Consider the following 27907-nt stretch of genomic DNA (forward strand, 5'->3'; position numbering starts at 1 on the left):
TCTCCTCACTCCCTCTTCTCTTCCCTGTGTAACTCTGTGAACACCTCTGTGAGATCCAGACTGTGGAGAGCACATAGGGAAGTGATTGCTGGCTAGCTTGCTCTCTCCCATTTTGATTCCCCTCTTCTCCTCCTGGTCACCTCTATCTCCCTCCTCCCTCTTCTCTTCTCCAGGTAACTTTGTGAACCTCTCTGTGTGTCCCTCACTTTGGAGAAACTTTTCATCATTAACCAAGATGTTTTATCATCAGTGCTGTATAGATGGAGAAGTCTTGAGGCTACTGTAAGAATAAGACTGAAAACCAGAGACAGGAGACTTAAGTCCAAAACCAGAGAACACCAGAGAACTCCTGAATCCAGGAAGCATTAACCGACAGGAGCTCATCAAATGCCGTTACACCTACACTGAAACCAAACACCACCCAAGAGCCAACAAGTTCCAGAATAATATATACCATGAAAATTCTCCAGCAACACAGGAACATAGCCCTGAGCTTCAATATACAGGCTGCCCAAAGTGACACCAAACCCACTGACATCTCAAAACTCATTACTGGACACTTCATCGCACTCCAGAGAAAAGAAATCCAGCTCGACCACCAGAACACCGACACAAGCTTCCCCAACCAGGAAACCTTGACAAGCCACCATCTAACCCCACCCACAGTGAGGAACCTCCACAATAAAGAGGGACCATAAACTGCCAGAAAACAGAAAGGTCACGCCAAACACAGCAATATAAACAAGATGAAAAGGCAGAGAAATACCCAGCAGGTAAAGGAACAGGATAAATGCCCTCCAAATGAAACAAAAGAGGAAGAGATAGGGAATCTACCTGATAAAGAATCCTGAATAATGATAGTGAAAATGATCCAAAATCTGGAAAACAAATTGGAGTTACAGATAAATAACCTGGAGACAAGGATCGAGAAGATGCAAGAAAGATTTAACAAGGACTTAGAAGAAATAAAAAAGCGTCAATATATAATGAATAATGCAATAAATGAGATCAAAAACACTCTGGAGGGATACAACAGTAGAATAATGGAGGCAGAAGATAGGATAAGTGAGGTAGAAGATAGAATGATAGAAATAAATGAAACAGATAGGTAAAAGGAAAAAAGAATTAAAAGAAATGAGGACAACCTCAGAGACCTCTGGGACATTGTTAAATGCACCAACATATGAATCATAGGAGTCCCAGAAGAAGAAGACAAAAAGAAAGACCATGAGAAAATACTCGAAGAGATAATAGTTGAAAACTTCCCTACAGTGGGGAGGGAAATGATCACCCAAGTCCAAGAAATCCAGAGAGTCCCAAACAGGATACACCCAAGGCGAAACACCCCAAGACACATAGTAATCAAATTAACAAAGATCAAACACAAAGAACAAATATTAAAAGCATCAAGGGAAAAACAACAAATAACACACAAGGGGATTCCCATAAGGATAACAGCTGATCTTTCAATAGAAACTCTTCAGGCCAGAAGGGAATGGCAGGACATACTTAAAGTGATGAAAGAAAATAATCTGCAGCCCAGATTACTATATCCAGCAAGGATCTCATTCAAATATGAAGGAGAAATCAAAAGCTTTACAGACAAGCAAAAGCTCAGGGAATTCAGCACAACCAAAACTAGCTCTCCAACAAATGCTAAAGGATCTTCTCTAGACAGGAAACACAGAAAGGGTGTATAATCTCGAACCCAAAACAATAAAGTAAATGGCAACGGGATCATACTTATCAGTAATTACCTTAAATGTAAGTGGGTTGAACACCCGAACCAAAAGACAAAGACTGGCTGAATGGATACAAAAACAAGACCCCTATATATGTTGTCTACAAGAGACCCACCTTGAAACAAGGGACACATAGAGACTGAAAGTGAAGGGCTGGAAAAAGATATTTCATGCAAGTAGAGACCAAAAGAAAGCAGGAGTAGCAATACTCATATCAGATAAAATAGACTTTAAAACAAAGGCTCTGAAAAGAGACAAAGCTGGACACTACATAATGATCAAAGGATCAATCCAACATGAAGATATAACAATTATAAATATATATGCACCCAACATAGGAGCACCGCAATATGTAAGGCAAATGCTAACAAGTATCAACGGGGAAATTAACAATAACACAGTAATAGTGGGCGACTTTAATACACCACTCACACCTGTGGACAGATCAACTAAACAGAAAATTAACAAGGAAACACAAACTTTAAATGATACAATAGCCCAGTTAGACCTAATTGATATCTATAGGACATTTCACACCAAAACAATGAATTTCACCTTTTTCTCAAGCGCCCTGAGCACATCCTGGGACATAAATCTAGTCTTGGTAAATTCAAAAAAATTGAAATCATTCCAAGCATCTTTTCTGACCACAATGCAGTAAGATTAGATGTCAATTACAGAGAAAAACTATTAAAAACTTCAACATATGGAGACTGAACAACACACTGCTGAATGACCAACAAATCACAGAAGAAATCAAAAAAGAAATCAAAATATGCATGGAAATGAACGAAAATGAAAACACAACCACCCAAAACCTATGGGACACTGTAAAAGCAGTGCTCAGGGGAAGATTCATAGCAATACAGGCTCACCTCAAGAAACAAGAAAAAAGTCAAATAAACAACCTAACTCTACACCTAAAGAAACTAGAAAAGGAAGAAATGAAGAACCCCAGGGTTAGTAGAAGGAAAGAAATCTTAAAAATTAGGGCAGAAATAAATGCAAAAGAAACAAAAGAGACGATAGCAAAAATCAACAAAGCCAAAAGCTGGTTCTTCCAGAAGATAAATAAAATTGACAAGCCATTAGCCAGACTCATCAAGAAACAAACGGAGAAGAATCAAATCAACAAAATTAGAAATGAAAACAGAGAGATGACAACAGACAACACAGAAATACAAAGGATCATAAGAGACTGTTATCAGCAACTATATGCAAGTAAATTGGACAACTTGGAAGAAATGGATAAATTCTTAGAAAAGTATGACTTCCCAAAACTGAACCAAGAAGAAATAGAAAATCTCAACAGACCCATCACAAGCATGGAAATTGAAACTGTAATCAGAAATCTTCCAGCAAACAAAAGCCCAGGACCAGATGGCTTCACAGCTGAATTCTGCCAAAAATTTAGAGAAGAGCTAACACCTATCCTACTCAAACTCTTCCAGAAAATTGCAGAGGAAGGTAAACTTCCAAACTCATTCTGTGATGCCACCATCCTCCTAATACCAAAACCTGACAAAGATACCACAAAAGAAGAAAACTACAGGCCAATATCACTGATGAATATAGATACAAAAACCCTTAACAAAATCCTAGCAAACAGAATCCAACAACATATTAAAAAGATCATACATCATGACCAAGTGGGCTTTATCCCAGGGATGCAAGGATTCTTCCATATCCACTAATCAATCAGTGTAGTACAACACAGAAACAAATTGAAAAATAAAAACCATATGATTATTTCAATAGATGCAGAGAAAGCCTTTGACAAAATTCAACATCCATTTATGATAAAAGCCTTCCGAAAAGCACGAATAGAAGGAACATACCTCTACATAATAAAAGCTATATATACCAAACCCACAGCAAATATTAACCTAAATGGTGAAAAACTAAAGCATTTCCCCTAAAGTCAGGAACAAGACAAGAGTGCCCACTCTCACCACTACTATTCAACATAGTTTTGTAAGTTGGGGCCACAGCAATAAGAACAGAAAAATAAATAAAAGGAATCCAGATTGGAAAAGAAGAAGTAAAACTCTCACTGTTTGCAGATGACATGATCCTCTCCACAGAAAACCCTAAAGACTCCACCAGAGAATTACTGGAGCTAATCAACGAATATAGGAAAGTTGCAGGATATAAAATTAACACACAGAAACCTCTTGCATTCCTATACACTAACAATGAGAAAACAGCAAGAGAAATTAAGGAAACAATTCCATTCACCATCACGACGAAAATAATAAAATACTTAGGAATATATCTACCTAAAGAAACAAAAGACCTATATATGGAAAAGTATAAAACACTGGTGAAAGAAATCAAAGAAGAAACAAATAGATGGAGAAATATATCGTGTTCATGGATCGGAAGCATCAATATAGTGAAAACGAGTATACTACCCAAAGCAATCTATAGATTCAACGCAGTCCCTATCAAGCTACCTACAGTATTTTTCAGAGAACTAGAACAAAAAATTTCACAATTAGTATGGAAATACAAAAAACCTCGAATAGCCAAAGCAACATTGAGAAAGAAGAATGGAACTGGAGGAACGAACCTGCTTGACTTCAGGCTCTACTACAAAGCCACAGTCATCAAGACAGTAGGTACTGGCTCAAGGAGAGAAATATAGATCAATAGAACAAAATAGAAAGCCCAGAGATAAATCCATGCACTTATTGACACCTTATCTTCAACAAAGGAGGCAAAAATATACAATGGAGAAAAGACAATCTCTTTAACAAGTGGTGCTGGGAAAACTGGCCAACCACTTGTGAAAGAATGAAACTAGAACACTTTCTAACACCATACACAAAAATAATCTCAAAATGGATTAAAGATCTAAATGTAAGACAAGAAACTATAAAACTCCTAGAAGAAAACATAGGCAAAACACTCTCCGACATAAACCACAGCAGGATCCTCTATGACCCACCTCCTGGAATATTGGAAATAAAAGCAAAAATAAACAAATGGGACCTGATTAAACTTAAAAGCTTTTGCACAACAAAGGAAACTATAAGCAAGGTGAAAAGACAGCCTTTGGAATGGGAGAAAATAATAGCAAACGAAGCAACGGACATACAATTAATCTCAAAAATATACAAGCAACTCCTGCAGCTCAATTCCAGAAAAATAAACGAGCCCATCAAAAAGTGGGCCAAAGAACTAAACAGACACTTCTCCAAAGAAGACATACAGATGGCTAACGAACACTTGAACAGATGCTCAACATCACTCATTATCAGAGAAATGCAAATCAAAACCACAATGAGGTACCATTTCATGCCCATCAGAATGGCTGCTATCCAAAAGACTACAAGCAATAAATGCTGAAGATGGTGTGAAGAAAGGGGAACCCTCTTACACTGTTGGTGGGAATGCAAACTAGTACAGCCTCTATGGAGGACAGTGTGGAGATTCCTCAAAAAACTGGAAATACAACTTCCATATGACCCATCAATCCCATTGCTGGGCATACACACTGAGGAAACCAGAATTGAAAGAGACACGTGTACCCCAATGTTCATCACAGCACTGTTTATAATAGCCAGGATATGGAAGCAGCCTAGATGCTCATCAGCAGACGAATAGCTAAGGAAGCTGTGGTACATATACACAATGGAATATTACTCAGCCATTAAAAAGAATGCATTCAAATCAGTTTTAATGAGGTGGATGAAACTGGAGCCTGAAACAGAGTGAAGTAAGCCAGAAAGGAACACACCAATAGAGTATACTGACACATATATATGGAATTTTGTAAATCGGTAAAGATAACCCTGCATGCGAGATAGCAAAAGAGACACAGATATATAGAACAGTATTATGGACTCTATGGGAGAGGGCAAGGGTGGAATGATATGGGAGAATGCCACTGAAGCATGTAAATTATCATATGTGAAACGAATCTCCAGTCCAGGTTTGATGCATGATACAAGGTGCTTGGGGCTGGTGCACCGGGATGACCCGGAGGGATGGGATGGGGAGGGAGGAGGGAGGGGAGTTCTGGAAGGGGAACACATGTACACCTGTGGTGGATTTATGTCAATGTGTAGCAAAACCAATACAATATTGTAAAGTTAAAAAATAGACAAATTAACTAATTTAATCAAAAAATACTTTTTTGCTAAAAGATGCTAACCCTCTCAGCCTACCATTAGTGAGTCATGGTATTAACATCAAAGATAACTGATCACAGACCATCATAACAAATATAATAATAATGAAAAAATCTGAAATGTTGGGAGAATTACCAAAATGTGACTCAGAGACAGAGTGAACAAATGCTGTTGGAAAAATGACTCTGATTTGCTCGACACAGTGTTGCCACAAACCTTCAATTTGTAAAATAATAAATAAAAATAAAGATGGAATGTCTACAAAGCACAATATAGCAGAGAGCAGAAAATGAGAAGGAAAAAAAGATAACTGTTAAAGAAAACCAGATGTCTCAAGTTCAGGAATTTAACACTTTGCTATATATGGGAAGATGCAAGAGTCTAGGCTCACTGAATCACTCCTTTGATACACATCTTAGCCATCTGGGACCAGTGCCCTGTGATTTCTCATCCTGAGTACCCTTAGGGTGCACCCTCAGGGGTGGCTGCCATGGCTGAGAGCTCGGCAGAGGGCAGCCCAGCTCTTGTTTCCATACTGAATTCCTTCAGTGCTCTCTGTGAGAGGGGGCAGCTTTAGTGGCTTGATGGTTGTAACATCCTTTGTTCACTGATATGATGGCAATACTTTTCATTCACATTTTCAAGGGCACTCTTTAATAAACATCCTACACGCTAAAAAAAAAAAAATTATAGACATGTATCTTTGTCTAAGGATAGAGATGCCTTTAGGTACCCAAGTGAATATGCATACATACAGTTGGACATAGAATTCTACTACAGAAAAGGGTTAGCTAAAATATTTATATTTGTGGTTTCTCAAATTTAGTTGCCACTTCAAGCCATGCAACTAGAAAATCAGAGATAATATGGTACACATTGAGTGAGTGTAGACAGGGACATCAAGCTTCATGAGAACCCAAAGAAGTTAGTCTTTTCTTAAAAAAAAAACAAATGTAGAGGAATCAGCAGAAGAGGCAGAGAAGAAGAGGCTAGAGAGGTATGAGGGACTGTTCTTAGAAGGCATGTGAAGTAAATGATTGGAGGAGAAAAGAATCCAATTCTTGCAAGGGGACAAGTAAGAGAAGACTGAAACTGACTGTTGGATTTGGCAGTTAACCTTGGCAAGGTCAAGTGCAGCTTTGATAGAGTGGTGAAGGCAAACCCTGAGAAGAGTGGGTTCAAGAAGTGTTGTTAAGAGACCAGTTAGAAACAGAGTATACATAGCTTTCAAAGACTTTGCTGTAATGAGGACCACGGAATTGGGCAGTTGCTGAAGAAGAAAGTGGAGTTAAGAGACAAGTATGCTGTTGGGGTACCCTGAAGAGGACCACCAGCCTCTGAGGTCAGAGGAACAGTCCAGCAGAGAAAGGAAAACCTATGATGCTGCAGATGGAGATGGGCTGATTTGAACCACGTCCTGCTGCTACACCAAGTGACCAAACACTTTGTGCCTTGAAAAACCACCAATGTATTAGTTTACATATCCTGAGGTCAGAAATTCAAAATCCGGTTCAATGGGCTAATTAAAGTGCCAGCAGGCCTGCACTCTTTTCTTCTGGAGGTTGTAGGGGAAAATCCATTTTGTTGCCTTTTCCAACTCCTAGAGAACAGGTGTGTTATTGGAAGAGGGTGTTTGCTAAGTTCAGAGCATTCTCTTGACAAAATTCTGTTAGCTTTTGCCCTGCTTCATTTTTACTCCAAGGCCAAACTTGCCTGTTAGCCCAGGTATCTCCTGACTTTCTACTTTTGCATTCCAGCCCCCTCATGAAAAGGACATCTATTTTTGGTGTTAGATTTAGAAGGTCTCTTAGGTCTTCAGAGAACCAGTCAACTTCAGGTTCTTTGGCCTTTGTGGTTGGGACATAGACTTGAATTACTGTGATGTTGAATGATTTGTCATGAAAGTGAACTGAGATCATTCTGTCATCTTTGAGACTGCACCCAAGTATACTGCATTTCAGACTCTTTCATTGACTATGAGGGCTACTCCCTTTCTTCTGAGGGATTCTGGCCCACTGTAGGAGATATAATGGTCATCTGAATTAATTTCAGCCATTTCCATTCATTTTAGCTCACTGATTTCTAAAATATGTTTACTCTTGCCGTCTCCTTTTTGACCACATCCAGTTTACCTGGTTTCAGAGACCTAACATTCCAGGTTACTATGCAATATTATTCTTTACAGCATCAGATTTTACTTCCACCACTAGACACTTCCACAATTGGGTGTTGTTTCTGCTTTGGCTCTGCCTCTTCATTCCTTTTAGAGCTATTTCTCCACTCTTGTCTAGTAGCACATTGGACACCTACCACCCAGGGGTCTCATCCTTCCGTATCATATATTTTTCCTTTTCATACTGTTCATGGGGTTCTCAAGGCAGGAATGATGAAGTGGCTCACCATTCCTTCTCCATCTTCAGATCTCTCCATCATGACTTGTCCATCTTGGGTGGCCCTGCATGGCATGACTGATAGTTTCATGAGTTACATAAGGCTGTGATCCATGTGATCATATTGTTTAGTTTTCTGTGATTATTGTTTTCATTCTGGAGGCCATAGAATTGAAATTCTTGCTTCTTTTGTGTTGCCCTCTAATGGATGAGGGTAAGAGGCTTGTGTAAGCTTCCTGATGGGAGGGACTGGCTGTGGGGAAAGTCTTTCTCTGGTGGGCAGGGCAATGCTCAGTAAATCTTTAATCCAATTTTCTGCTGATGGGTGGTGAAATGAAGCAGAATCCTTTGTTCCTTGCCCCTTTACCATGTCCTCTCCCTGCTCTTTGTGGAAAACTTCAAAGAATAAGCTTAATCAGAGAATTGAGAAATGTAGACACAAAAGGAAAGGGTCAAAGGAGACTAAATAATAGCCGTGTAGTCATTAAGCATAATCAAGGACCTTCAGCTCTTTCTCAAGGGCTACAGATAATATTTTGAACCATATCCTGTGAGCTGCCTTATAGATACGAAAACACCGGATGGAGAAGTTAACTACACGATGACCAGAATATATGCCTGACATAAGCTCCCACAATTCTGAATATTGGCCTCAAGAAATGCAAACAAATGGGTCCTGGAACTGAAGACTAATGTGTATAAAGCAATCAAGATGACACTGGTCAGACCACTGATGACCAATTTGAAGATGCCTGTCAGAGCTGACTGTGCCTTTTCTGCATATAGCACCCCTGTCACTTCTGTCTATAAAGGCTCTTGCCCCACTGGTTGAAGTGGAGAGGGGTCAGGATTTGGATCGACTTCTGTCACCCCAACAGCCCAGTTGCTGGAATCTGAAATCAAACAAACTTTCCTTTCCACCAACCTGGCCTGATTATTGGCTTTGACACAAAGAACAGCTGTTCCTACAAACACCCTTTTGGTAAAAGTGGGACTGTGCTCCCTCCAGTAGAAGGGAAAACCAGTAGGTCATTCTGGAATGACCTAAATGAAATTCTTCATGATTATACAGTATTCTTGCCTGGAGAATCCCAGGGACAGCGGAGCCTGGTGGGCTGCTGTCTATGGGGTCGCACAGAATCGGACACGACTGAAGCGACTTAGCAGCAGCAGCAGCAGCATACAGTGGAAGTGACAAAAAGATTCAAGGGATTAGATATGATAGACAGAGTGCCTGAAGAACTATGGGTGGAGGTTTGTAACATTGTACAGGAGGCCGTGACCAAACCATCACCAAGAAAAGAAATGCAACAAGGCAAATTGGTTGTCTGAGGAGACCTTACAAATAGCTGAGAAAAGAGGAAAAGCGAAAGGCAAAGGAGAAAGGGAAAGATTTACCCATCTGAATGCAGAGTTCCAAGGAATAGCTAGGAGAGGTAAGGAAGTCTTCGTAAGTGATCAGAGTAAAGAAATTGAGGAAAACAATACAATGAGAAAGACTAGAGATCACTTCAAGAAAATCAGAGATACCAAAGGAATATTTAATGCAAAGATGAGGAAAATAAAGGACAGAAATGGTATGGACCTAAGATAAGCAGAAGAGATTAAGAAAACTTGGCAAGAATACAAGGAAGAATATAGAAAAAAAGGTCTTAATGACCAGGATAACCACAATGGTGTGATCACTCATATAGAGCCAGACATCCTGGAATGTGAAGTCAAGTGGGCCATAGGATGCATCATTATGAACAAAGCTAGTGGAGGTGATGGAATTCCAGCTGAGCTATTTCAAATCCTAAAAGATGGTGCTGTTAAAATGCTGCACTCAATAGGCCAGCAAATTTGGAAAACTCAGCAGTGGCCACAGGACTGGAAGAGGTCAGTTTTCATTCCAATTCCAAAGAAAGGCAATGCCAAAAAATGCTCAAACTACCACACAATCACACTCATCTCACACGCTAGGAAAGTAATGCTCAAAATTCTCCAAGCCAGGCTTGTACATGAACCATGAATTTCCAGATGTACAAGCTGGATTTAGAAAAGGCAGAGGAACCAGAGATCCAATTGCCAACACCCTTTTGATCATAGAAAAATCAAGAAAATTCTATGAAAAACATCTACTTCTGTGTCATTGACTATGCTACAGCCTTTGACTGTATGGATCACAAAAAACTGTGGAAAATACTTAAAGAGATGGAAATACCAGACCACCTTGCCTGCCTCCTAAGAAACCTGTATGCAAGCCAAGAGGCAACAATTAGAACTGGACATGAAATAATGGACTGGTTCCAAATTGGGAAAGGAGTACACCAAAGCTATATATTTTCACCCTGCTTATTTAATTTATATGCAGAGTACATTATGTTTAATGCTGGGCTGGATGAATCACAAGGTGGGTTGAGATTGTTGGGAGAAATATTAGTAACCTCAGATTCACAGATGACATCACCTTAATGGAAGAAAGCAAAGAGGAACTAAAGAGTCTCTTGATGGAGATGAAAGAGGAGAGAGAAATAACTGACTTAAATCTCAATATTTGAAAAATTAAGATCATGGCATCTGGTTCCATCCCTTTACAGCAAATAGATGGGGAAAACTTCGAAACAGTGACAGAATTTATTTTCTTGGCCTCCAAAATCACTGCAGATGGTGACTGTAGCCATTAAATTAAGATGTTTGTTTCTTGGAAGAAAAACTATGACAAATCTAAATAACCTGTTTAAGAGCAGAGCTACAACTTTGCTGACAAAGTTCTGTAGAGTCAAAGCTATGGCATTTCCAGTAGTCATGTATGAATATGAGAGCTGGACTGTAAAGAAGGCTGAGCCCTGAAGAATTGATGCTTTCAAACTGTGGTTCTGGAGAAGACTCTTGAGAGTCCCTTGGACAGTCAGGAGATCAAACCAGTCAATCCTGAAAGAAATCAACCCTGAATATTCATTGGAAGGACTGATGCTGAAGCTGAAACTTCAATATTTTGAGCACCTGATGTGAAGAATGAACTCATTGGAAAAGACCTTGATTCTGGGAAAGATTGGGGGCAAGAGGAGAAGGGCAGGACAGAGGATGAGATGATTGGATGGCATCACTGACTTAATGGACATGAGTTTGAGAAAACTCTGGGAGATAGTGAAGGACAGAGAAACCTGGTGTGTTGCAGCCCATGGGGTGGCAAAGAGTTGAACACAACCGAAAAACTGAACAAGAGAAATCTTCTGTCTTCATCTTGTAGACTCTTCTGAGATCTTCAGAGACAGACTATAGCATCTTAGAATCTTTTATCTAATGCTCCTATCTTCCCACCTTCTCTTCGAATACAACCCTCCCAGGTCACACACGTAAGGACTTTGTCATTATATTAAGGTTACCAGGTAAACCAACAATATCTTGCCTCTTGAGATTTTAATCAACTTTACAAGATCATTCCCAGACCATGTTCAGAACCGTGCCCCCTGCAGTGGAAGCACAGAGTCCTCACCACTGGACCACCAGGAAAGTCCCAGGTTAAAGGAAAATTTTAGCCATAATTTCATGACACCTACATTTTTGGCTCCTTTCCCCATCTCTTCTGCTTCTGGAACCCCTACACTGTGAATGTTAGTATGTTCTATTCCCTAGTTAATGTAGCATTCTTCTTATGATTCTGTATTCTGGTGAATTATTTTGGTAAATTATTAATCTCTATCTCAATATCTGATCTTTTCAGGTTTTTTTTCTTTTTGTTTCATTTGACACAAATTCCTCTCTCTTCTCATTTTGCTTAGCTTCCTCCTTCTCTATTAAGTTAGGTGAAAAAGTTACCTGTCCTGGTTTTGCAGGGCTGTCCTTGTGTGGGCCCGTCCCTGTGCAGTCTGTGTGCATAAGGCTTTGGGGCAGAGCTGGAGCTGAGCTGGTCAGAGGTCAATCCTTCCCAGGTCCTGCTGGCAACTGTCAGCTCGGTGGGAGGAGAAAGGGAGGCAAGAACCAGAGCCCAGTGTGAGCAAAGTCTTCTTCTGTGCTCAGTGGCTGTCTCCACCCTACTGGGCCAGGTGAGTCCCAAGACACTGGAGCAGAACTCTGAGGGTTGGGTCCAGACTGGTTCCACTCTTTGTAAGTGTGCATCCCTCTCCTGCACTGCACCTTTGCCCCAGAGGGTGGCAGAGCTGGAGGAAGTCGTGCAGGAGCAGCCCCTGGTGCGGGCGGCCGTGCATGTGGTGCAGCCCTGGCACACCGTCAGAGCCCCAGACCCTGCTCCTCAGGTCCCTCTGTGATGGCAACCCTGCCCCATCCAGATATGTGTGTGTTCCTCTGTGTGCGTATGTGTATTCTTGTGTATGTGTCCCTGTGTGTGTGTCTTCCTGTGTGTGTGTGTGTGTGTGTGTGTGTGTGTGCATTCAGCTTGGTACTTGAAATAACAGGGAAAATCTCATTCTTGGTAGATTTGTTCCTTGTCATGACTTATACTAGTTAGCTCGTCATGCTGCTAGTCCTGGGATCAGTCCAACAGGAAAGCTACGGGTGGCTCAGTTCATTTTTGAGTCAGCATCTTACCTGGCTGACACTGGCTATCTGATTCTGGTGAATTTATGACTGTTTTTGAATGCCCTATGTCCCCCAAAGCCACACCCCTATTCTATTCAGGGCCCTTTTAATACATGATCTGGTCTATGTCTCCACCCTTGTTCTTTGTCCTTGGCTCCGTGTGTATGTATATATATGTATATATGTATATGTATATATATATAGTTCCCCTGCAGCTGCAATAGGCATTCCAGGTGCTCTTCAGTTTAAGCTTAGAGTTAAGTGGAACAGACACTAGTCCCCAGACAGCCCCCAAGTAGGTTGGAATACTGCACATAAGGTTTTCGGTTATCACTCTGGATTAGGGAGGGAACTGGAAGCTGATTGAGACTGTGCTGCCCCAGGCAGGAGGAGGGTGCAGGTGAGTGATGCACAATGAACTTGCCTTCCACCCTGCTCTGGATTTTTCCTAATTGCCTGTTCACTTTGTTGCTGTCAATCTTTGTTTGACTGTTTTCCAGAACTCCTGTGAGGTTTTACAGCTAATTTCTCTTTTCTTTTCTTGTCTTTCCATGGGAGAATTCAGTCCTCCCATCTCACCATTTTGCTGACATCACTGTACATGTTAAATTTTGTCTTCGCAACATTCTTGTGTATCAGTGCACCACAATTTCTGTTACTCTTTCCAAATTTGTTGCATTTTAATTTGTCTATAGGTTTTTCATTTATGAATGATGTGGAGCATTTAGTAAATTATGTAAAATATGTATCAGTGACATTATGAGAGTACTCTAAAAGTTATACAACTAGCTACAAGGAATCAACACTCAGAGTCTCTTTGCACACTGTACATGGTATCCTAAGGCTATTAATAATTAACCTCCAATAAGCTCTTTGCCAAAATATCTGGTTTCCATATTCTGTTCAGGATTTCACCAGTCAGGTTCTGTAAAGCATAATAATTTTGCTATGGGAAATGTAAAAGGAGAAATTTATTTTCAGTTGAACTTTTGATTCTTTATTAAGGGGTAACATTTTGAAAAATGCTATTAAACACTTTCAGATTGTGTGATTTGTGTATGTGTGTGTGTTTGTACTGTAAGGTAGTTTTTTCAATTGATGTTTGACTGAGATTGGGCTTCATAATAGAAAAATAAAAAAACCTGTTTTTAGAAGTTTCTAGTCTAACTAATGATCAATAATTACTCACCCATCTCATCATTATATAATACTTGAGGTTATGCTGATAAAAAGAATGAAACAAGTTAACTGTGTTCAATCATCTCTGACTCCATGCTGCTACTGCTGCTGCTAAGTTGCTTCAGTCGTGTCCCACTCTGTGCGACCCCATAGACGGAAGCCCACCAGGCTCCCCAGTCCCTGGGATTCTCCAGGCAAGAATACTGGAGTGGGTTGCCATTTCCTTCTCCAATGCATGAAAGTGAAAAGTGAAAGTGAAGTGGCTCAGTCATGTCCTACTCTTAGCAACCCCATGGACTGCAGCCTACCAGGCTTCTCCCTCCATGGGATTTTCCAGGCAAGAGCACTGGAGTGGGGTGCCACTGCCTTCTCCCTCACTCCCTGGGTACTAGTTTAATCATGCTTCTCCTACAATGTCTCTGCTAACACTGGACAGTGCAGCTGGGTTGTTATATTCTTGTTATTTATAACATTTGAAGGGAGAAGAAAAAAAATCCCAGTCTGCTTACTCAGAGGGGAAACAAGCAATGGATCCCAAAGGCCAGAAGGTGAAGCTTAATGATGGCCACTTCATTCCTGTCCTGGGATTTGGAACCTATGCACCTCCAGAGGTACCAGTAGTGGTTGTAGGTTGAGATATAAATAGTAGTGGATGTAACATGAGTGAAAGGGACTTGGGTTGTCAAGTACTGAGCTCCTGTGTGAATCTGGGAGGGTCATGTGGTTCCACCAACCAGGCTAGAACCATTTCCTATGGAAGAGGAGAAAGCATTCAGCCTTCATTCTGCATCATGATCTGAAGCTGTGCTCACCTGCAGATTACTCTGGGTTTCCTTCCAGTTTCCATCTCTTTCCCAGCTTGGCAGAAGAAGTGAGACTTAGTTGTCAAGAATACTGTTATCTGTTTTGCTTTGAAGGTGATTGCAATGGTGAGGTTTATCTGTATATTTAATTAATTCCAGAACTCTTTCCTCCTTCCAAAGAGCCATGACACAGAGAAGTATTTGAGGTGGAAGGTCCTGTAGATAAGGTGAATGAAAAATAATGGGAATGAATTGCTTTTTTTACTGTGAGGTGCCTGCTAGATGGCAGGCAAGAAACACTGTGTTTTGCCTCATATTTTTGTTTCTGCTTGGAAATTTATTCTCAGGGAAAATATACTGTCATTTGAGGGTAAATTTACTATCTTACAGGCCAAATTTTGTAATATTTTCTTGAACTTCCCTTGGTAGTTCAAATGTTAAAGAATCTGCCTGCAATGCAGGAGATCTGAGTTCGATCCCTGGGTCAAGAAGATCCCCTGGAGAGGGAAATGGCAACCCACTCCAGTATTTTTGCAGAGAATCCTGTGGACAGAGGAGCCTGATGGGCTACAGTCCATGTGGTCACAAAGAGTTGGCCATGACTGAATGACTAACACATTAACACTTTGAAATGAGGAAGATTCTGAATCATATAAAAAGAAATGGAATATTATTCAGCATTAAAACAAAGTTAATCCTGCCATTTGCAACCATACAGATGGATAGTGAGAACATTAAAGCAAGTGAAACAAGCCAGAAATAGAAAGACAAATACTGCATGATCTCCTTGTAGCCAGAATCTAAAAAAGTAGGCATGGAAGCAACCTAGATGTCCATCAGCAGACAAATGGATAAGAAAGCTGTGGTACATATACACAATGGACTATTGCTGCTGCTGCTGCTTAGTCGCTTCAGTCGTGTCCGACTCTGTGCGACCCCATAGACGGCAGCCCATCAGGCTCCGCCGTCCCTGGGATTCTCCAGGCAAGAATACTGGAGTGGGTTGCCATTTCCTTCTCCAGTGCATGAAAGGGAAAAGTGAAAGTGAAGTCGCTCAGTCGTATCCAACTCTTAGCGACCCCATAGACTATAGCCTACGAGGCTCCTCTGTCCATGGGATTTTCCAGGCAAGAGTACTGGAGTGGGGTGCCATTGCCTTCTCCGAATGGACTATTACTCAGCCATTAAAAAAAAGAATACATTTGAATCAGTTCTAATGAGATGGATGAAACTGGATCCTATTATACAGAGTGAAGTAAGCCAGAAAGAAAAACACCAATACAGTATACTAACGCATATATATGGAATTTAGAAAGATGGTAACGATAACCTTATATGTGAGACAGTAAAAGCACACAGATGTATAGAACAGTCTTTTGTACTTTGTGGGAGAAGATGAGGGTTGGATGATTTGAGAGAACAGCATTGAAACATGTATATTATCATATGTGAAACAGATCGCCAGTCCAGGTTCGATGCATGAGACAGGGTGCCCGGGGCTGGTGCACTGGGATGACCCAGAGGGATGGGATGGGGAGGGAGGAGGGAGGGGGGTTCAGGACGGGGAACACATGTACACCCATGGCTGATTCATGTCAATATATGGCAAAACCACTACAATATTGTAAAGTAATTAGCCTCCAATTAAAATAAATAAATTAAAAAATAATAAAAAATAAAAATAAAAAAGTAGAACTTATAGAAGCAGAGAGTAGAGGTGTGGTGACCAGAAGCTGATGTCAATGCTGGGAAAATTGGAAAGTTGTTGGCCAAGGGTACGGACCACCAATTATAAGATGAATAATCATGGAGACATGATGTAAAGCACTGTGACTATAGTTAAAAATAATGGGATATATCTTTAGTTTTGTAGGCTAGATCTTAAGTCTTCTTACAAACACCCAAAATAGTTAGGTGTATGAGGTGATGGAACTGTTACCTAGGTTGCTTGTGGTAATTCACTAACAGTGGATACTTACATTGGTAAGAATAATCATGGGAAATGGCAGACTGGTTGAAGCTCAAGCTTGAATCAAGATTGCTGAAAGATCAATAACCTCAGAATGTAGATGATACCACCCTAATGGCAGAAGAGAAGAGGAACTAGAGAACCTCTTGATGAAGGTAAAGAGGGAGTGAAAAGCTGACTTAAAATTAAACATTCAAGAAACTAAGATCATGTCATCCAGTCCCATCACTTCATGGCAAATAAATGGAGAAATGGAAACAGTAGCAGATTTTATTTTCTTGGACTCCAAATCATTGTGGATGGTGACTGTAGCCAGGAAATTAAAAGACGATTGCTCCTCAGAAGAAAAGCTACGAGAAACCTAGACATCATCTTAAAAAGCAGAGACATTGCCTGTGGACAAAAGTCTATATAGTCAAAGCTATGGTTTTTCTAGTTGTTATGTATGGATGTGAGTTGGACCATAAAACGCTAGGTGGGGGAGAATTGATGCTTTTGAACTGTGGTGTTCGAGAAGACTCTTGACAGCCTTGGACAACAAGGAGATCAAACCAGTAAGTTCTAAAGGAAATCAACCCTGAGTATTCCTTGGAAGGACTGATGCTGAAGCTGAAGCTCCAATATTTTGGCCACACAATACGAAGAGCCAACTCCTTGTAAAAGACCCTGATTCTGGAAAAGACTAAAGGCATGAGGAGAAGGAGGCGACAGAGAGTGAGATAGTTGGATGGCATCATTGATACAATGGACATGAGTTTGAGCAAACTGTAGGAGATAATGAAATACAGGGAAACCTGGAGTGCTGCAGTCCCTGGGGTCAGAAAGAATTGAACAGAACTGAGTGACTGAACAAAAACAGCGACTTATATGAGAACATCACTTTGTACACCTTGATTAGATACAGTTTTTATGTGGTGTATTCTTTATGACCTCACTGGTAGACAGAGGTCTTAGAAGCAATTACCTTGTTTTTTGATGCTTTTACCAGGCACCTTACACCTTTGTTGCATTATCTTCAAAGATCTCACAGTATAAATCCCATCCGTGACTGCAGCATTATTCTAAGTCCTTTGGGTTCTACCAGCAAATCAATGAACCTGCAGGTGGTCTTGAGGTCTCTGATGCCCATAATCAACCACGATCACCTTGGGATGAATGGTTCCTGGGTGTCCAGTTACTCACTGAGCAGAAATGTTCAGGAAAATCGTCAAGCGTTCATCACCACACATACAGAAATAACCAAAGGCACAAAGAAAAGTTGATGTTGGGAAGATGAAACCTTGTGCCTAGCAAAATCTTAATCATGTGGATATTCAACATCTACCTTTGTTGCTTATGTAGGTTGTGAAGAGGGATGCTCTGGAATTCACCCCATTTGCTATAGAGGTTGGGTTCCGCCATATTGACTGTGCTCATTCTTACCAAAATGAAGAGCAGATAGGCCAGGCCATTCGAAGCAAGATTGCAGATGGCACTGTGAAGAGAGAAGACATATTCTGCACTTCAAAGGTACTGTGTGTGTTGTGTGTGTGCACATGTGTGGAAGTGATTGTGCCCAGGTGACAATTATATAATAGGATCCTTTGGTGAAGAGTTGCTTGGTGAACTATGCTTATTGGTATATTCCTAAAGTATTAGAGTTCCCAGGTGTTTCAGTGCTTAAGACTTGGTGCTTTAATGTCATGTCCCCGGATTTGATCCTCAGTTGGGGAAGTAATATTGGACAAGCCTTGCAGTAAGGCTAAAATAAGTTACCTAAAGTATTCTTAATACAACTTTTATTCTTTAACCTCTGCAGCTTTGGTGCACGTCCTTTCAACCAGAGTTGGTCCGACCAGCCTTGGAAAAGTCACTGAAAAGTCTTCAACTAGACTATGTCGATCTCTATATTATGCATTATCCACTGGCTCTGAAGGTTGGAAATTTGTGTGATCACATCAGTGTTACATCTTGTGTTAGAATGTGCATCAGCTTTCCTGGATGGTTGAAGTAAGATTTGTCTTAGTAGGTTGAAAGGATGATTATGCTAGAGTAGAATCCTCCAAATAATCATTTGTGATCATCTTTTCACTGAGTTTCTTTGAATCCCTTACATGCCTCCCAGAGAAAGGAGTTACTATTCTGAGAGTCTCTGCCAGAAAAACTTGAGGAAATAGAAATAGGTGAGTTCTGCACACAGTCCTTGTTATGACTCCTGAGTGTCTGGGGATTTCATGAACCAAGAGTTTGGTGCAGCCGTGGTGAGCATGACACTGCCTTACATTGAACATGATGACTTTATCCTGTCTTTCACCCTTTCAAGTTGAGCATATCTGGTGGTGCTCCCTCTGGGTGTGTCTAAACCTTGTACCTTTACAGGGACCTGGGATAACTTTCCTGCACTCTCCCCAGTCTTCAGATGAGGTTTGTAGACTGCACTTAGCCATTAAGAAAGATTTACTTAGAACACTTGATTTCAAGTCACAGAAATCAAATCATCCAATGCAAAATAGCTTAGTGGTCTACATAGATGGCAAGTTCCAGTCATAGACAGAAATGATGGCTGCAGCACTTTACAGATGTGTCTCCTTTTTCTGTCCCTTATATGGGCACTACTCATGGTTTACTTTATTTTTACTGAACATTTTCCATTGGTGGGAAATTTGACCTTGGGACAGCTTAAGACTCATGGTCATGAACATATGAGAGCATGTCTGGATCTTCCACATTCCATATCAACCTAATGAGAGCCTTGCTGGTTCATGTGTCTGTCCTAGGGCACTTGATGCTCAGAGGGAAAAGAGAGTCTGATTATCTAGCCCAGGTCAAGATAGAAAATTTTATTCTGGAAATAAAGCCATATAAGTTACTGCCATTCCCAGATCATAGAGGCATTTGAAAACAGGCAAGTACAAGAACAGACAAAATTCACAGAAGTCACAGGAAGTCCCTTTTAGGACCTAGAAAAATTGTACTTATTACAGCATATATTAAATGTAAGAGATTAGAATAAGTCTCCCTCCTAAAGACATTGCTTATACACACAAATCACTTTGCAAATATTAGTATATAGAAAGTTGTAAACCTATCTCATGGAGGTTTAATCCCTGGTGTCAGGCAGCCTTGCTAAATGTGGGGAAATTATTTTGTGACATCTCTAAAATGACTGCTTCTTTTCTAGCCAGGGGAGGAATTATTTCCAAAAGATGAAAATGGAAAACTGATATTTGACTCAGTGGATTTCTGTTGCACATGGGAGGTGAGTATGAGGAGTAGAGAGAGTGAGGAAGAGCCAGGAGAGTGGGAACCTCCTTCATTTCTTCCACCTGTGAGAATGGGCTGTGGACCATCAGACTCAGCAGTGCATGAATCTAAGGGCTGTGATGCTGGGGTTGTGAGGAGGAAACCATTGCTGAAATGTTCACAGAGAGGAACAGAGAAGAATATGCGACAGTGCAGACGGGCATCTCTTTCCTTCCATGTGATATGTCTTCTCCAGTGTTCGAGGAGCAGACAATATTTCTTTTTATATCATGTCTTCTTCCCCTCTTTTCTTCTTGATAATCGATGCTAATTCTTGATGGGTGACACTATTTACAGATTTTTTTTCCAGCTTTTATTCTTGTTCTATTGCCTATTCCACGTGATTTTTCAGCATCCATTCGTCCCCAGGCCCTGGAGAAGTGTAAGGATGCAGGGCTGACCAAGTCCATTGGGGTGTCCAACTTCAACCACAAGCAGCTGGAGAAGATCCTGAACAAGCCGGGGCTCAAGTACAAGCCTGTCTGCAACCAGGTGATCAGCTCGGCTCCTCTCCCTTCTGCTCTTCAGAACCTCCTTCTTGCCCTGGAGCCTGATGTCTGTCTGTCCTCCCCTCCTGTTCATCTGACTGTTGTGGACAGGAGATTCTAGAGAGCTAAGCTCCTGTCTGGATGGTGTGTATAAAATCCAAAATGGTATCTCTGTCTGTAAATCTGGGCGGAAAAAGTGCAGAGATCTTCCTGGTAAACTGTGGGTAGAACCCAGAAGTAGAGGAAGGAGGCGTTTCCCCGAGATGAAAGGATGGCCACATCACAGGGTCAAAATGCCCTGGAGTGAACTTTGTACAGGAAGAAAAACCATGAAAGTGTGGAATGGGAAATAAATTGATAAAGAGGCAAATCAGCTGAGATGGGTGTTAAGGGCTTGTGTGGGGTCTGAGGGCTGAATTCTTAATCTTGGTGTTGCAGTGTTTATAAGTCTTTAACAGGGAGCACAGTTGAGAAACATGTGTTGGAGATGAGGAAAATCATTCAGGTTAGAGGGTGAAGTTAAAGACTCATCGTGATGGTAACACTATGAATTTTACTCATGAATATCTACTCAAATGTAGAGCCCATCTTTTGGTTAGTCAGTCTCAGACTGGTTCTCCCATCTATGTCCATCATAAATTAAGTGTATAAACACACTGTTCTCTATTTCCCTGTTGATATTCCAATTTACATTTAATGTTATAGTTTTTCCTTTATCATTTTTAAACTTTTTGCCTTTCTCTGTCATTTAATATTACATTTCCATAACACGTGATACTCTTCTTGATTGGTTTTCTACAGGTGGAATGTCACCCTTATCTCAATCAGAGGAAACTGTTGGATTTCTGCAAGTCACATGATATTGTTCTTGTTGCCTATAGTGCTCTGGGATCCCAAAGAGTCAAAGGATGGTATTGAACGATAATGAAAAAAACAGGGAGTTTATGTAAAATCCAATTTTTGATGAGATAGTTTAAATTCTACAATACTCAGATAACTCTCATAGGCAGAGGGGAGAGAGAGGAGAAAGGGAATGATTTCTTCTCTTTTATCTTCCCATCATCCAGCTGATTTTTTCTCCACTGTATTAGCTTGTTGACTCATGAATAAAAAATATCTGCATTAAAACCTATATATAATCCCCCAGTTGAGACCAGAGACACATGTTTATGTCATGATTTACTTATTAACTAATGAACACATTTTTAAAAATAGGTGTTCCAAGGTTCACTTACCTTATGTCTAAAGTTGAGATAATAGTATTTAACTCCTAGGTTTCTATCATGATAGAAAAAAAATTCAATTTGAACCATTTTTGTAAGCATCTATAGTAGAATATTGATGAAATAAATGTCTCTTATTTTGAGACCTCTCAATTTTTATCAATACCTTACAAACAGTTCTTGGTCTTTCCTTCTGCTTCTCTATTCATACCCTTGATTATAGAAGAAAAAACACCCCTGAAAATTAAAGGAAAAAAATCTATGAGTTTGGCAATCCTGGTCTCAACTAAATAATGCCTCTGAATCACCTGCAGAGCTCTGTAAACACAGAATAGGAGGTGACACAGTTGAGATTCTGATTCAGTTTGTCTTCAGCTCAGCCATAGAATTTGTATTTCTTATAAGATCCCAGTTGATAGTAATGATGCTGGTCAATGAACTATACTATGAGAAGCACTGGTCTAGAGTGAAACTCTTGCTCTGTTTGGGAAAATATTCAGAAACTGAGTATTTACTCTCAGATCCTCAGCATTTCTGAATTTCCTTCCAGGGTGAACCTGAACCACCCCGTTCTCTTGGAGGACCCAGTTCTCTCTGTCATTGCGCAAAAGCACAAGAAAACCCCAGCTCTGGTTGCCCTTCGCTACCAGATACAACGTGGGGTTGTGGTTCTGGCCAAGGGTAACAACAAGAAGTGGATCAAAGAGAATATGCAGGTGATGACGAGTGGTGTTGTGGGCAGAGGGCTCCTAGGGAATATCCTTCACGAAGGTCATTCTTTGTCTAGCTCTCAGACTATCTTTGGGCCAAAACGAGTTACCTGATCTTTCCCTGTGTATGAATGCCTGGTAGTTTTCTCCTCCTGCTGTGGCAACAGGAGAGGCATTATGGCTGGAGAGGGTTATGGTTGGACAGAAAATGGAGATTTTAGCTTGAGCATTACATTTGCAATGTATTCTGTCACTTTGTGCAAATGACATCTTATTTTCTTCATTCTCAATTATGCAATTGCATATTGTGATTTTTTTATATTGTTTGAACTGCTCTAATAAAACACCACAGGTTGAGTAGCTGAGAAAAAAACTGAAATCTGTTTCTCACAGTTCTGAAGCGGGAGATCTGAGATCAAGGTGCCTGTGTGGTCAGGTGAGGCTGCTCCTCCACGTCACAGGTTACTCCTTGTATCTTAACATGGTGGAGGGGGCAAAGAGCTCTCCTAATTCTCTTATATGAATATGATGTTGTTTAAATTTCATTCGTGAGGGCTCCACCATCATTATGTAATCACTTCTCAAAGGATTCATTTCTAATAGCATCAACATGTGACTATGAGGGCAGAAAATTTATTGCAGTGATCTTTAACTTCCAAACCATTGTGTTTTTATTTTGCCTTTCCCTGAATACTAATAAGATTTCATCTTCATACATTTAATCTTCTTGAGTTTCTGTCTTTGTGAAGTTCCTTTTCAAGATTTTGTCCATTTTTGCTAGGTTGTTTATACTTTGTTTTCTGTGTAGGAGACCATTATTGTCCTTTTAGCCATAACTGTATGTAAACTCCCAAGTTTCAGGATTTAATGCAGAAATGATTTATGCATCTCTTGATTCTATGGTTTGACAATCAACCTGCACTCAGCTAAGCTGTCATCCTCTAGGCTGGGCTCTCCTGTGCGTTTGCAGTTCAGTGCCAAGCATCTCGGTAGTTCTGCTTTAGCAGGTGGATGAGGCTCTTGTCAGAGGAGCCTCCACCCTTCTCTGTATAGTTTTTATGAATATTTGACTAGACTGGGACAACTAGCCTGGTCTTCATCTCAGCACAGTGCTATGATCCCAAGTCAGTAATTAGGGAAATAGTCTTCTCCTGTCTGGGCTCAGATCTGGCTCATCTCTTCTGGGAAATATCACTGTCCAGTGCAGGTTACAGGTCAGGCCAAGTCAAGGGGAAGAGAAATTGTCCCCTGATCAATTGTTTCCGTGTTTCTATTTAAATTTGATTCTGTAATCTAGCTGGCACTGATTATCTAAGATAATATGAAAATGGATGCACACATGTTTAAGTATATTTAAATGTAAATCTAAGGTTTCATATTTCCTCACAGATTTTCATTGTCAACTCAGTCATATATCAAGTGTCCATAAGTACATTTCTGTTGTCTCTTTTCTATTTAACTATTCAGTTTTCTGCACCATGTTATTAAAGTGGAAAATAAATCTTGCTTTTCAGAATGGTAATTTTTTATTTTTTAATGATATCTTGGCTGCTTTTGATTAGCTGTTCTTTTATTTAACATTTAGTATCACTTTACCAACTTCTAGGAAAGAATACACGCTCAAGTCTTTGGTTCATGTTGCACTGAAACACTAGATCACTTTGGAGAAAACCAAATTTTTTACAAAATTGAGCTTTCCATTTCATGATTATGATGTGAATTTTTAATTACTTAGCTGTTCTTTAATGTTTAAACACTTTTCATAACTTTTTCCACTAAGGCATTTACATAAAGTTTTTGTTAGACTTATTCACAGATAATGAGAAAGTTTGATATCAGATTCCTGAACAGGCTTTCAAGGGAGAGCCTCCTCGCTACACTGCTTTAGCTGATTGCTGTCACCTTACAGCATGTTGGGAAGAGTTAATCAGTCTAATGTTTGCTCAATTGCAGTTATCGAGTTAAGAATGTCTGATGGCAGTGTGATTGGAAAAGGATGATTTTAGTTTGTTTTCTGTCTGAAGTGATTCACTTAGAAAGATAAGGGACTGATGTGCTGTAATGTTTGTGAGGTGGACAGAGAAGGAGAAGGTGTGAGAACGAGAGCTGAGAACTCAGCAGAGGGTCCCAGGCTATTCTCCTGGAAGCTGAGGACAGACATGGCTTCCCCGTCCCCTCTTCTTGTCTCCATTCAGCTCGAAACTCCTCCAGTCCCCAGGGGGAGACTGGCTCCTTGAGGAAGAGGTAATGTGATTATTCCTTCCTTCCAGGTGTTTGACTTTGAACTGACTCCAGAAGACATGAAAGCAATCGATGGTCTTCACAGAAATATAAGATATTGTGATTTTCAACCGTAAGTGACTTGCAAATGTTTCACCCACACACTGTTTTCTGTAGCAGGCGGGTCAGCAGGGGAACTAAGCTTTTCAAAAACATAATTCTAGAAAGACAGTGCTGATTTCCTGCTTAGGAGTAACCGGGGACTTTCTGTAGACCTCACACCAGAGATTTCCTCCAGGATTCCATCTTTGACCAACAGCAGTGTGATGGGCCCAGGATAGCTTATCGGTAAAATCTGCAGAGTTGACATCGTGGTGAATTCACTAATTTGTGCCCCTATTCCCTGTGCCTGGTGCACCTCCTCTCAGTGCCAAGCACCCAGGAAACACAAAGGACACAGTGCCTGCAGCCAACTATTCTTTCAGTGACCTGTGAACATGTTTAATCTTTATTTCTTTTTACATCAGGGGATGATGATTATATTAATAATAACTATGTATTAATGAATCCATCAAGGATTACATTCTTGTTTTGTTCTGTTTAGTCGCTTATTCATGCCCAAATCTTGGGACCCTGTGGAATGAACCCCAGCAGGCTCTTCAATCCATAGGATTCCCCAGGCAGGAATACTGGAGTGGGTTGCCATTTCCTTCTCCAGGGAAGCTTGGGGATCAAGGGATCGAACCCATGTCTCCTGCTTGGCAAGTGGACCCTTTACTACTGAGCCACCTGGGAAGCTGGCATTCATGTTAATCCTGTGAACACAATTATAAAATATATTGTTGACATTTTTTTTGAGGAGGGTCTCATGAAGGCCAACATACAACAGTGCTGTGAAGTCACATGGGCCTGCCCCTTAGTGTCTGGTGGATATTCTCATTAAAATGGGCATTTCTTCTCCAAGACACCATCCATTTCTTTCAAATTAATCTCTTCATTGATCTTTTTTCCCTATTACAACTCCCATGGCCTCATCCTTGTTATCTCACAATGCTGAATTACCAGTAGATCGTGAGCTTAACTCACCCTCCAGTGAGTGACTTCTGTGTCCTTAGCAGGACACACCCAGGTAAGATCATCTGGGTCTCTAGTTTCTTGAGTAAGGAGTCACCCACGTTTAGCTTTGTCCATCAGAAGTCCTTGGTGGCTCAGACAGTAAAGAATCCACCTGCAGTGTGGGAGACCTGGGTTCAATTCCTGTGTGGGAAGATCCCCTGGAGGAGGGCATGGCAGCCCACTCCAGGATTCTTGCCTGAAAAATCCGATGGACAGAGGAACCTGGTGGGTTACAGTCCATGGCGTCACAAACAGTCAGACGTGACTGAGCAACTGAGCACACTTTAGAAGTTCATCCCCTGGGGAGCCCCCACCTCCTTGACTTTGTCTTAGTCAGTAACATGATTCCAGCTGCTTAATTACTGCAGGAGAATATTGGGACTGAAGAGACAGAAGAGAAATTTGGAAGTGGGTTTAGAGAGAAGGGAATACGAATTATTGGTTAACAAAGATTATGCTTCAGATGAAAGATCCCCAAACTCTCCCTATTGTTTGTAAAGCTATATCATGATTATAACAAGTGTGAAATTCACTCAGTCATGTCCGACTCTTTGGGACCCCATGGACTATACAGTCCATGGAATTTTCCAGGCCAGAATACTGGAGTGGGTAGCCTTTCCCTTCTCCAGGGGATCTTCCCAACCCAGGGATCGATCCAGGTATCCCACATTGCAGGAGGATTCCTTACCTGCTGAGCCACTATCATATTCTGATAAAAGACATGATAATTGAAAAAAAGGTGGATAGTTGCATTTCTATACTTAAAGGCTTTTAAGTATAACTGTATATTCTCCTTCATTAGGCTGTGAGTGCCTAGACTTACACATCTTTGTGGGCTCGGGTCAACAGCACAGCTCCTGGCGCTTGGAATCATTCAGAATTCACTTTTTAATGAATTGAATTGAAAAGGACGTTTTCAGAAAGAAAAGTAGAAACACAGAAAAAAAGGAAAGTAGCAATAAAACTAATTGCTGAATAAGCAGTGTTTTAATACAGCACAGTGTAAATTAAGAAAATAATAACCCCACTCTGCGCTCTATGATTATTCAGGTGCACATGGTATCTCTCCAATAGATGAGGAGTTCCTTAATGGAGACACTCTGTTTTCGGGGGTGCTCAATATCAGCTTGTTGATGGATTTGTGGAAAAGAGGAGCTAATTTGTTCACTGTGACCCTTCTCATCATCTAGGGACAGAAGTTCCACTTGGGTCTGAAATGATCTTCATAGTAAGACCCAAGTCTTGTGCCCTCTTAGAAATTGTAACCTGAGTCAAACTACATATCACTATGGAGTGAATATTATACGTGAATGTTGGGACTGAACGTGTAGGTGCAGTGTGCACATGGAGCGGACACCTGCATGTGTGCTTGTCGGGGAGGGTGGGGAGAAGGAGGGGTGTGTTTGTAGATTTAGAATTTTAGCCCATCCTGACTGCCTCCACAGAGTAATGCTCTCTCTGACAATATGACAGATTCAATAAATTAATCCTCTTCCTTCTCTTTTAGGGGTGTTGGTCACCCTGAGTTTCCATTTTCTGAAGAATACTGACTCTCAGTCCTAATTCTGGATCTTCAAGAATTTCTTGCTTCTAGGGAAGAGGATTTTTGTACTTGGTGGATGTGCTTAAATGAAGTGTCTGAATGTTTGAAACTTGCCTTTCATTAAAAAATAATAAAACAGTTTATGAAACAATAAAGATTTCAAAGTAAGAATACTCTTTCTGATATTTGAAAAAACACGCAAATTGCAGAAAATTTGGAAGACAGAAGGGAAAGGATAGGAAATAAAAATAAGCTATCATTAAACCATTTACTAATACTTAACTTTGGTGCATTTTTTTATGAATCCTATGCAATTGTGTATGTGTGTTTATATACAAAGACAAATAATCTTCAATCTACAAGTTGTATATTTATTTATTTATTTATTTTTAATAAATTTATTTATTTTAGTTGGGGGCTAATTACTTTATAATATTGTAATAGTTTTTGCCATACATTGACATGAATCAGCCATGGGTTTACATGTGTTCCCCCTCCTGGACCCCCCACCCACCTCCCTCCCCATCCCATCCCTCTGGGTCATCCCATTGCCCCGGCCCTGAGCCCTTGTCTCATGCATCGAAC

The 27907-nt window shown here is 40.6% G+C and overlaps 1 protein-coding gene across 3 annotated transcripts; it reads left to right on the forward strand.

The window, feature by feature from the left end:
• Window positions 1–6979: 6979 nt before the first annotated feature.
• LOC145533343 (aldo-keto reductase family 1 member C3-like) lies at window positions 6980–27493 on the forward strand. Of its 3 annotated transcripts, none has more exons than XM_081560555.1 (10): window positions 6980–7489; window positions 14448–14579; window positions 18082–18249; window positions 18539–18655; window positions 19901–19978; window positions 20392–20514; window positions 21312–21421; window positions 22284–22449; window positions 24714–24796; window positions 27287–27493. In XM_081560555.1, the coding sequence occupies exons 2-10, from the start codon at window positions 14496–14498 to the stop codon at window positions 27327–27329; spliced, it is 972 nt and encodes a 323-aa protein (XP_081416681.1). In that variant the 5' UTR covers window positions 6980–7489; window positions 14448–14495; the 3' UTR covers window positions 27330–27493. The 3 variants fall into 3 exon arrangements, with proteins under 3 accessions (XP_081416681.1, XP_081416679.1, XP_081416680.1); XM_081560553.1 differs by lacking the exon at window positions 6980–7489 and adding an exon at window positions 24917–24932 and having other exon boundaries at window positions 14496–14588; window positions 18091–18249; window positions 24714–24783; window positions 27287–27329; XM_081560554.1 differs by lacking the exon at window positions 6980–7489 and having other exon boundaries at window positions 14496–14588; window positions 18091–18249.
• Window positions 27494–27907: the final 414 nt, after the last annotated feature.

This window comes from Giraffa tippelskirchi, chromosome 13 (assembly GCF_054371585.1).
Source record: "Giraffa tippelskirchi isolate mGirTip1 chromosome 13, T2T-mGirTip1v1.2.pri, whole genome shotgun sequence".
Classification (NCBI taxonomy): domain Eukaryota; kingdom Metazoa; phylum Chordata; class Mammalia; order Artiodactyla; family Giraffidae; genus Giraffa; species Giraffa tippelskirchi.